Below are 11,982 nucleotides of genomic sequence, written 5' to 3'. Positions count from 1 at the left end.
TTTAATATGACTATTGTTAATTTTGGACTGAATTTAGGAAGGGATACTGCAGTCTTTTTGTATAAGAAGAAATCATTAATATGTGAGGTTTGAACTTGATTTTTATTCCAGAGGGCTATAAATTGTATCCTGAGTTTTAGATAAAATACCCAATCTGTACATCCTTCAGTCTGCACTGGTATTTCCTGATTTTTGAGTGTCGCAAACATTCCCTTGTTGTAATTCAGCTTCACCTTCTGCTGTTCACAGGTTACAGGGAAAGAAGCACCGATATCTGAAGAATCATAGGCAGTTTGCTGTTTTTACATTCTTTACAGTCTCAAGCCAATCTCTCTGTTGGATGCCATTCTCTCTGTTGGATGCCAATCTCTCTGTTAGATAGCCAAGCTGATCAGATAATTGGTCACCAGATTATCCATGATCTGCTACAATTCATTTTATTTAATTTGAGAGACTTTGCTAGGTAGCAGACAAAATTTCCTTGCACAAATTATCATGGAAAAGTGTCTACAGACACATTCTGGGAAAGATGAAGTAATTCAGGACAATCTGGGAACAGACTCTTGTTAATATTTATATGTGATTATCTCACCTCTGTTACATTTTTTAAATGTATTTTTTAAAAATATTAAAATGTACATTATAATCATCTGTAACTATTCTGAATAAATCCTCACTGTTTTTTTTTTTTTTTGTCTATGCCGTTATGCTCTTTCTGACACGATGTTTTTTGGGTCTTATGAACTATAAATTGATACATCTAAAGAAATTTAGGCCGTTTGCTGTTAGATTAAGATATTTGGTGCTGCCACACTGAGTATATTTGTATGATTGTCAGCTCTTGACCTGACTTTCTTCCCTGTTATTGGTCTGATGTTACCCCATGCAACTACAGTATGTCATTTGCTAACACTATGCTTTTGGTAAACGTACCCCAGCTCAACTGAAACCATGGTTTCCTTACTGATGGCTTCTATTGTACAGTATGTACATGAGTTAGCCACGTATTTTTTATGTCTTTGTTTTCAGGACATTCTAGGATATTCAGATATATTATAATTTGATGTTTACATGCTAACACAGTCTTGATATCGTATTTTTTATGAGGACAAACTACTAAAATCTACTTGCTAGTTTGAAATATGAATTTTGCCGGGTGCAATATCCAAAAAATATAACAAAAACAACAAATGAACTTTATGGGGGATCATTATTCAGTTAAGGATCATTAATTAAAATAATATAATTTTATTCCAATTAACCAATTAAATAAAGCAGTTCCATTATCTGCCCAGGATCAGGATGGGTTTTAGGTGCAATAAGATCTGTTTAGTGTGTTTCTTTTCTTTTCTTTTCTTTTGCACTGTCCTTGTCCCTTATTCCCCTCACTGGCCAGTGGCATGATTATCTGCAATGTGACATTGGGTGAATGAAAGGCCTATGATATTGAACCTTCCCAAACCTTTGTAAACTATGTTTGTCTTCTTTCTGCTAAGAGTGTACTCATAATGTTATAGCCTCCTGACCTAGACTACACTGGGAAGGACCATTATGTTGTATCTTTGGTCAGTCACCTGAGGATAAAGTCACCTGTGAAGAACACAGGCTTCTTCAAATCCTCTTGTTTCTTCAAAATGTAACTTGGTATAATGTGAAGTTGTTACATAGAACTTTACAGCATTTTATATCTGCCTCAGAATATCTGCATTATCACAACATTACATTGTCTCAAAGTGCTTTACAGCATCCCCACCCAAAGCCCCCAGTGAGCAACACAGAGGCAAGGAAAAACTCCCTAGAAGGAAGAAACCTTGGGAGGAACCAGACTCAAAGGGGGAGCCCATCCTCCAGGGGCCGGCAGGGAGAGTCAAACAATAAAATTTGAGACACAAATGGGGAGCAGGGGGGAGATGACAAGCCAGTGCCAACGCTCCCTCCAATCGTCAGGCAACCAGAAGGCAGGCAGCGGGTCATACATGGAAGATGACACAGGCAGAACGGCGAGCTCTGCACCTCAAATGGCTCCTTTCAACGTGGAGGAGCAGCAGTTCTACTCTAAGACTCTCCCAGATATCCAAACTATCCAAAGAAGCCAACAGGACCACGTTATCCACAAAAAGCACGCACTGGGAATATGTTCAACTTATTACCGGCAATTCAGACCAAGCTTCTGCTCGGTTTATACAGGGACAGAATTGCCCACAGTAGTGGCCCCTGAACTCCATACTCCCAAAGCACCCCCCACAGAGCACCTCGGGGAACCCGGTCGTAAGCCTTTTCCAAATCCACAAAACACATGTAGACTGGATAGGCAAACTCCAAGGCTCCCTCCAGTACCCTTGCAAGGGTATAAAACTGGTCCAGTGTTCCACGGCCAGGATGAAAACTGCATTGTTCCTCCTGAATCCAAGATTCGACTACCAATCTCACCTTCCTCTCCAGAATAGACTTTCATAAACATTCATAGAATGGAATAGACTTTCCCAGGAAGGCTGAGAAGTATGATCCCCCTATAGTTGAACACACTCTCAGGTCTCCTCTCTTATATAAGGGGACCACCACCCTGGTTGGCCAATGCAGCGGCACTGTCCCTGACCTCCACGCACTGTTGATAAGGCGTGTCAGCCTTGACAGCCCCACAACATCCAGAGTCTTTAGGTACTCCAGGCGAATCTCGTCCACCCCCGGGACCCGGCCACCATGGAGCTCTTTAACCACCCTGGCCACCTCAGCCCCAGTGATGGGCATGTCCACCCAAGCCCCCTCGGACCCCATGCCCTCAGATGTCTCAAAGGCAGTGTGCGTAGTTGTATCTGAGGCAAGGTTGAGAAGATCCTCAAAGTATTCCTTCCACCTCCTGGTGATGTCCCCAGGTGAGGTAAACAGCAACCCCCTCCCCACTGTAAACAGTAGGAACCAGGAGCTGTTTCCCCTCCTGATACTCCGGATGGTTTGCCAGAACTTTTTTGAGGCCGACCGAAAGTCACTTTCCATGGCCTCACCAAACTCCTCCAACACCCGGGTTTTTGCTCCCGCAACCGCCCGAGCCACACTCTCCCTGGCCTGCCGGTACCTGTCAGCTGCCTCCGGAGAACCCCAGGCTAAAAGTTCCTGGTAGACCTCCTTCTTCAGCTTGACAGACCCCCTCACCTCTGGTGTCCACCATCGGGTACGGGGCCTGCTTCCACAATGGAGGTCCGGAACAGTGTCCATTCTTGTTCATACCATGTCCACTTATGGACACCTTTGTGCTTGAACATGGTGTTCGTTATGGTACAAACTAGGGATGTAAGCAATTAATCGATTATCAATTAATTGTCGATAAGAAATTACTCGATTAAAATTAATTAATTGCAATTAATTGTATTTTGAACCCATAATTCCTTGCCAGTCCTCGTGGGGCGCACTTGACGTCAGACGTACTTGACGCACACGCGGGAACACAAGCAAACAACAGATAAAAGAGAAACGGTACACAGGATGAAGAGGGCAAAACGGAGTGCAGTATGGAGCCACTTCAAGTGAGCTCAGAATAAACCTTTGATTAAGGAATATGATTTGCATTTTTTCTTCATATCATATAGAAGATAGCATTCTATGTTACGTATACAGTAGATCAGCGGTCACTAACAGGCGGACCGCGGTCCGGGTCCGGACCCAGAAACTGTCCCATACGGACCCGGACAGACAGCCAAAACATTTAGTTATTATTTAAAACCTGACGGTTTTTTATTTTAACCGGCGCAGCGTTTGTAGTTTTTTCGGTAGTGGTTTAGCAGTAGAACCGCCAATGAACGTAAAAACGCCTTTGACCGCCAAGCAAGACGTATAGTTCGGCGTATGCAGCCCTTTGTCTGCGCTAATGTGCCTTTCATGTTATTAGCAGCAGCGAAGCTAACACCCGCAAACTAAAAGCGTAATGTTCCTAACAGAGTGGCTGCACTCTCCTGAAATTGTAAAGCTGAAAAGTTTTCAAATACAATATGTATTATATAACACGTTGGATAAATAGACGTAGCTAGTTTATTGTTGATTTCATGTTCGTTGAAGTTTCTGCATTTTAACATATGTATAAAGTAATGTTATCTGTTATATAAATAAACTCATGTGAAACAAAAAATGTACGTTTTCAGGGTTGCCAAATGTCAAGCATCTGGCATGACACTCAGGCTTTCAGACTCATGCTGGAAATCTTACGGCAAATCTATATTATTCCATTATAAAACCTAAAATTACGTCAAAAGTGTATTTACATGGTTAAATACAAAAGCAGACTATTTACAAGGTTAAGAAGCTGTTACATATGTGCAGACATCTCGAATTGAAAATCTCACTCCAGCCAGCTGGCATAAGTTCTATGTCACGTGACAATAAATGTCAAAACGATTTTGAATTGTACTGAATTAATTTTATTTGACAGTCAGGTACTGATTACATAGAATGTTGATGCAACTAATAGGCTACTTAAATATATATCACACTATTAAATAGTTAGACATTATAATCTTCCGGACCTTTGCTTCAAGAATTTTTCTCTAACTGGACCTCTTTAAATTTTAGTTGAATACCCCCTGCAGTAGATGGAACCTATTCAGAGGGAAATTCAGCTTCTCAGAAAAATTGCCGCTTAGCAATTAATCGATCATCGATCGATAAGATGAAACAACTATTGATTAATGAATTACTCGATAATTTGCATCCCTAGTACAAACCATGTGTTGCACAAAAGTCCAACAACAGAACACCACTCGGATTCAGATCAGGAAGTCCATTCCTCCCAATCACCCCCCTCCAGGCCACACTGTCATTGCCCACATGAGCGTTGAAGTCCCCCAGCAAAACGATGGAATCCCCTCATGGCGTGCTAACCAGCACACCATTCAGGGAGTCCAAGAAGGCCAGGTACTCTGAACTGTCATAAACACAGACAGTCAGAGACCTCTCCCCGACTCAAAGGCGCAGAGAGACAGCCCTCTGATTCACTGGGGTAAACTCCGATGTTAATGTACTGAGTTGTAGGGCCACCAGTAACCCCACCCCAGCCCGGTGTCACTCACCCACGGCAACTCCAGAAGAAAAGATCATCCAGACCCTCTCCAAGAGATTGGTTCCAGCACCCACGCTATGTGTTGAGGTGAGCCCAACTTTATCTAGCCGGTATCTCTCAACCTCACGCACAAGCTCAGGCTCCTTCCCCACCAGAGAGGTAACATTCCATGTCCCAAAAGCCAGTTTTGTCAGCCGGGGATCGGTCCGCCAGGGCCTCCCTTGCCTGCCGCCCAATCTGTATTAATTAATTAACAATATCTTATATTGTGTATGTTACTGACTCACAACAGTATATGGTATAGGTGTTTTGTGTTGCACCTCAACAGATGTTGCCACTTTGGGTAAGTTGTACAGACATTACATTACATATTCACATTGAAACAGCACATCTTAACCCTAGATAGGTCTGGCTGTTAGTTCCCAATTTAAATTAAATATCTGGAAATAACATATTTTGGTTGGTGTTGCTTATTCCAATGATCTGTTGTCCATGATAAATAATATACAGATTAATTCTGTCTTTTAACGCAAAATAGTAGAGAACAAAGAAATGCTAACGGACCACAGAGATCAGATAAGGGCCAACAGAGGAATGCAAAAAGGGGGGGTTGTTAAACAAAGAAAGAAAAGACCTCTGATAGTTAGAAGACACACTTAGATACTTGGTTACATTATTTAACTTTCACGATTCCTGTACATATACTTATATATTTATATACTGGTTCAAGTGAGAAGGGTAAACTAGGTGATATTCTGTGAAAACATGGTTATAAGGGTGGCACACGAAACACTAAGATTGTCTAAGGGCACAAACATAACATATGGATATATGTCCATTAGGCCCACTCTGCTGTCTGTAGGTCTCTAAATCTTTGGGTCATAAAAGATGGAATGCCTGCCTTGTTATCTGTGTGTGTGTGTGTGTGTGTGTGTGTGTGTGTGTGTGTGTGTGTTTGTTTAAGTGTGTTTGTGTGTGTGGGGTCATTAACCCCTCCGTGGTGCCTAGGCCAATGTGTACCTCTCGTACCAGGCTAAGCCTTCTCTCAGGCAACCTGGAGTCTCAGCCCTGTTGTGTGATCCTAGAGACGAAATTCTGCACTCTCACTACTCATGTCATGTAATAAATATAATAAAGCCTATAAAAATCATGTCTCAGCATTCCAAATAATTCCAAAAAATAAAAAATAAAAGCGTTCTCAAATTACAAAGGTCAAACATGAAACACAATGACTGAAATTGAAAAAAAAAAAATCTGTTAAGTTATTTGAACAGGAAGATTTCGTTATTATTATGGGATTGAACCAGGAACTTTTGCGCTGTAAGGCAACCACATGAACCACTGTACCACCATACTAGGCCTTTGTAACATTTACATAACTTACGCATTTAGTCTGTCTGCAATTTCTTGCCAAGCCAACTCCCTGGCTGTGTTTATGGCCACAGTATTGCCTTCTTTAGCGATTACATCTTTGTATTCTTCATACAGCTCCATCAGCAGCATTTGTTCTGCGACGGAAAAAAAAACACTGCTCTCATTTTACATACTTTCTGACTCATTCCATCAATCTATCATTCATCTGGGCTTCTTAAATATCTTGGGTGTGCACACTAAGTGACACTATGCAAGTCTTGTATGAGCCTTGATTAGTTAAAGCTGAACTGTGATAGTGGAAAGACATGAGGCTAAGTTTAGAGATGGTGCTAGTTTGAGTCTGACTTTTTCTGGAAAGTCTGGCTTTCTTTAGCTACTCCCTGATCCTAATATAAGCTCAAAACAAACACTTTTAGGAGTAACATACATTTGTTTTGTTTATATTTACTGTTATGATGATAGCTGGTTGTGTGTGGATCATTGCAGAATATGCATTTTAACGGGATGCATGTTGGTGGAAAATGTTAAAAATATATGCCTCATTACGCATATGAGGATTACTTTAGCACACAATGTTGCAACTTGGACAACCAGATTGGGTAAGTTCTGTTGATTCCAAAGGTATGTGATTCTAGTCTGTACATTATACCTATTCAAACTTATGAGCGTAAGATTAATGGATGCGAAAACCAACACATTTTGCATTTATCAGGTCCTAAGAGTTAAGGCAGTGATGTCATAATGAAGACTGATTGGTCAAAGAAATGTGATACAAGCGCCTCGTTTGTTGATCCAGGGACACTTTGAACTCGGGAAAATCAGTACGACAGAATCAAGGCTTTCCAGCAAAAACAGGGACAGCTGAAGGAAGTGGATCTAACCCATTTCCCAACGTTCAGCGTGGTCATGGGTGAGCATGACAATGTTTGTATCAACTGCACTCACACAAAAACAACATCATGGAAAAACTGCAGGAAGAATTTGACTGGCGATTCTCGGACTTCAGAAACCAAAAAAAATGTGTTCAGTGCACTCCAACATCTACTCAAATGTGCCCCTGAAGAAGACCACACAGAAGTACAGTTTGAGCTCACTGAACTGCATGACAGCTCTGAGGTGAGAGCAGTACTTCATGTAGAGCATTCGCCTATATAGCTCCTCAGCTGTGGAATGGTCTTCCACGGGATTTCTGGGATTCAGGTTCACTCTCAATATTAAAGTCTAGGCTGAAAACACACCTGTTTAGTATAGGGACTCTAATTCTAGCTCTAGCTAACTGCTCACTCCCAGTTAGACCTATAGTGTGAGGTGTAGAGCTGGGTGGGGATCGGTGCCATTGGCTTTGGATGAACTGAACTGTCAGTGCTGTCACTCTAGCTTCACACTCCCTTGTGGAATAGGAGTGCTGACATTTCAGGGACTCCCCATGCCTGCGTTCCCACTTGCCTCTGCCTCCTACTTATGCTGCCATAACCATATCTGCCAGAATTTACATATTGCATTCACCAAACTGTTAGCACTGCCTATAGTCTCCCCTACTTTTACTAATTGCACATTTTATTTCCCCTACTCCTCCTGGGGGTGCTACCTGGAGACCCCAAATTTTCAAGATATCCTGCCTGCTTGCCCTTCTGCCTGTGACGTCTTCCCTGTATGCCCTGCTGTCATACTACTGTTTGCCCTGTCATATGAAGCAGCTCCAGTACTTGCCTGTCAACAACTCCCTGCCCTCTGCTTGCATCTCAAATGTGAAGACTGGGAAAATGTGAATTGGGACTTTGACTTTCCCTGCCAGCCGCAGGATGATGGGCCCCCCCCTTTGGGTCTGGTTAGGGTTAGGGCTTCCTCTGCCGGCCCCTGAAGGATGGGCTCCCCCTTTGAGTGGGCTGCATTTTATTCCCTTATGTGGACCGGTTTCCTGGTCCCCATAAGGGAAAACTCTATTTTATAAAAATCAGTTACTGCTATGAAAAAACTAAAAATGCAAAAACTCTTGTATTTTGTTAGGTTACTTATGGTTATGGTTAGGGCAGGGTGGGGGGTTAAGGTTGTCATAGTTAGCGTTAGCATTTTTCCCATAGAAGTGAATGAACGGGCCCCATAAGGGGGATCCCATCCTGACATGTGTGTGTGCGCGTGTGTATGTACATGTGTGTGCGTACACATGTGTGTGTGTCTGTGTGTGTCTCTGTGTATCATATCACAGTTGTGATGACTGTGACAGATGGTTTCATGTCCATTCAGTGTCTGGCAATGAAAAAACTACAATTCAAAGAAGCAAGGAAAGGAAGCTGGAAGTGTCCTTTATGCATGTAACAAGTATTTTGTTAAAATATGCTGTCGAATTACAAATATGGTTCACATTTTCAATACATATGTGGAATTACAGTTATACTGTCTTACGGTCTCATCTGAAACAAATAGCTGAAAATGTGTTAAGTAATTCTTGTAACAGTACTTTTTGTATAAGAAAGTGCAGAAAATTACACCACGAGACAATGACACATTATTTCAGAGTAGTTTATATTAAAAGCTCGCCAGAAAAAAAAGAAGGAAAAAAAATGTGTACACTTGCTTAAAAATTTCAGTTTCAACTAAACATGACAAACTATAGTTTCAAAATAGCTTTCCTAGGATTTGTTAGAGGTGTTGTATAGTGGCTTTTATTAACATTGAATTTTTAGAATAGATATTTATATAAAAACATAAAGCAATAAATATTAATAAATATTGCTCTGCCCTGTGTGATCATTAGTATCATTACAAAGAAAAAAGAAAAAAAAACATTTCCAATAAATATTCATATAAAATACTTAACGCAAGAAAAATAAATATTAAGCTGTCTCCTGTTTGTCTACGGTAATATCACAATTTGCACCTGGAGTCACTGGATCCCGTAGCCTAGAAGCCACTGAAAGAAGCCACTCGGGCAGTAATACAGTATGCCGTCGGTCCCTAAATCAGCGGTAAGTGGTGGTCTGCGGAGATGTGGACCTGAACTGGCCGTCTTTCGACTGCTTATGACGTATAGCGGGAATAAAACAAGGCTGCGGCATCTGGAGGGTGTGGATCCGATCAGATGTCGAATATCCAAAACTGACTTATTTCACCGCAGTCAGGGACTCCTGAAACTTACGATTGCTTCATACAATCGGATCATCGGCCAGACAACTAATCTGCGCGTTACCAGAGGAAGGAATTTGTATGGTGGGAAAGATATCGGATGACAGTATGACTCGGCTTTTCTGTCTCAGCTCCAGACATAAACTGAAAATGAAAGTATGATCAGAAAGACGATGACGAAGATCGAAAGTCTCAGACTCCTTTTGATCTTGTTCGTCATTAGCTGTGATGGTATGTACTGTAGGCTATATATTGCCTAGTTTAAAAATAATACCAACGTTTTCTGTCTGGTGATTCGTATATGTATGTATATGACTGTGATTGTCTTTTTTTTGGTGTACTAGTTCATACACAGGGCTGCATATAACTGGTACGCAAGTACGCATTCATCTTTAAAAGCGATAGGTCTACGTGCAGCAATCGATTGCTGTGACAGTGCAAATACGTACGTATTTTATGTGCATTTGCGCTGATATGACAAGAAATTATCGTTCATTTTAACCTGTATGTGCTAATTTGTACTTGCTGTATAGAGGTTAAAATGCACTGTAATTTCTTGTCTTATCAGCAGAAATGCACATAAAATACGTACGTATTTGCACTGTCACAGCAATCGCTTGCTGCACGTATCGCTTTTAAAGGTGAATGCGTACTTGCGGACCAGTTATATATGCAGCCCTGTTCATATAGAAGTATTTGTTTACCAAATATTCAAGTAACATATTTGTAAATAATGAAATGTGCTTGTTTTTTAATGCTCTAGGTCATGATTTTATGTCTCTTATCCCTGTGGTAGGTTTCCTGCTACACGGCTCTGCTGGTCCTCTAACAGCCCGGCTGGGAGGAGCTGTACTGCTACCCTGCTTTGTGGACAGACCCCTGCCTTTGGAGGAGCTGGAGGTGGACTGGAGAAGGACTGATTCAGACACCATCGTGCACCTATTCCAGGATGGTCAGAGCAGACCTGAATCACAGGGGGACGCCTACAGGGGCAGAGCCCACTTCTTATCTCAGGAAATCCCCAAAGGCAACTTCTCTCTGCTGCTTGATGGTGTGAGGACTGCAGATGCAGGAGTGTACAAGTGTGTGGTTTATACAGAGCAGGAGCAACGTGAAACACGGGTGGAAATACAGGAAGCAGGCAAGTGAGACTTTCTGTTTTATGGCTATAGGTATTATCATTACTTATTTTTGGAGTTGATTATTCCATTGGTGTATGTGGAATTTAGTCTAATTACATTTGGAGTTATTTCTTATATGTAATTTTCAAACAAAAGTCACAAAAACCTTTCATCTTCCAGGTTCCTAATGGCAAAATTTTAAATCCGATAAACTAAATGTTTAAATGGAAACAGCAAAAACTATCTGGGTTTCATCCCTAAACAGGAGGGGAAAACACACAAATGTAAGGTAGCCAGGTTGTGTGAATCTTCCTGTTCTTGTTCCAGAGCGGCTGGTGGTGACGGGTGTAGATGAGCCTGTCTATGCACATGCTGGAGAGGATGTGACTCTCAGCTGCTCTGTGGACACCCATGTTAATGTGACAGAGCTTCAGGTGGAATGGAGAAAGACAGACGATGACGGTGACATCTTGGTGCTTCTGTATGCTGATGGAGAGAACAGACCGGAGTCACAGGATGAGAGATACTCTAGAAGAGCTGAATTCTTCACTGAGGAAATTCCCAAAGGAAACTTCTCAATGAAACTGAGGAAAGTCAGGACTGAAGACATAGGAGAGTTCAGGTGTGAAGTCCACTCAGATACTGATTCTGCCAGTACAACTGCCAGGATAGCAGCACTGGGTGAGTCACTGGAAGGACTGGTTTTAACATGCATCCCAGCATAGTTTTGGGTGATTAAATCTAATTTTCATTCTCCTGAAGGTCAGTGGTTCCGCTGTACACTGAGCCTTATAGATGTACCATAGTCTAACTGTGTTTAGTCAGCTCAGTGTAAAGCAGGGGTAGCCAATCTTATCCGCAAACGGCCGGTGTGTATGCAGGTTTTTGGGATAACCTGTAGATCAGCTGTTCAAACCCAGGTGTGAGGACTCCAGCCAATCAGTCCTCTAATTAGTAATCTAATTAGGGAATTGCAGCGAAAACCCACATACACACTGGCCCTTTGCGGATAAGATTGGCTACCCCTGGTGTAAAGCCTAGAACACACCAAGCTAATTTTCGGCTGTCTAAAGTTGTCAGGCTGTTAGATGGAGTCGGTTACTGTCCGGCATGTGTGGCCTGATCAGACATGGTCACTCCTTGTTTTGGCCAGTTGAGCATGTTGAATCTGCATCAAAGCTATTTGGTGAAACTGAGCTCTGAATGCTGATGTCATGCAGTGTGTAATTATTAAATATTAATAATAAAACAATAATCATTTAGGGCATACAGAGACCATGCCTCTGGAAAAAAATGCTATAATAGCTGTGCTTTTTA

The 11,982-nt window shown here is 41.8% G+C and overlaps 1 protein-coding gene across 1 annotated transcript in view; it reads left to right on the top strand.

The window, feature by feature from the left end:
• The first annotated feature begins 9,654 nt into the window (after positions 1 to 9,654).
• LOC140593640 (uncharacterized) overlaps positions 9,655 to 11,982 on the top strand; it is a 53,338-nt gene continuing 51,010 nt past the window's right edge. Inside the window, exons 1-3 of the mRNA XM_072718686.1 lie at positions 9,655 to 9,775; positions 10,341 to 10,685; positions 10,993 to 11,346. Coding sequence (XP_072574787.1) covers positions 9,703 to 9,775; positions 10,341 to 10,685; positions 10,993 to 11,346 — 772 coding nt within the window. The 5' untranslated portion in view covers positions 9,655 to 9,702. The remainder of the gene's footprint in view (positions 9,776 to 10,340; positions 10,686 to 10,992; positions 11,347 to 11,982) is intronic.

Source organism: Paramormyrops kingsleyae, chromosome 12, assembly GCF_048594095.1.
Source record: "Paramormyrops kingsleyae isolate MSU_618 chromosome 12, PKINGS_0.4, whole genome shotgun sequence".
In the NCBI taxonomy this organism is placed as follows: Eukaryota; Metazoa; Chordata; class Actinopteri; order Osteoglossiformes; family Mormyridae; genus Paramormyrops; species Paramormyrops kingsleyae.
Note: the sequence above shows the minus strand (reverse complement) of the source record. Positions and strands in the feature narration are given on the sequence as shown.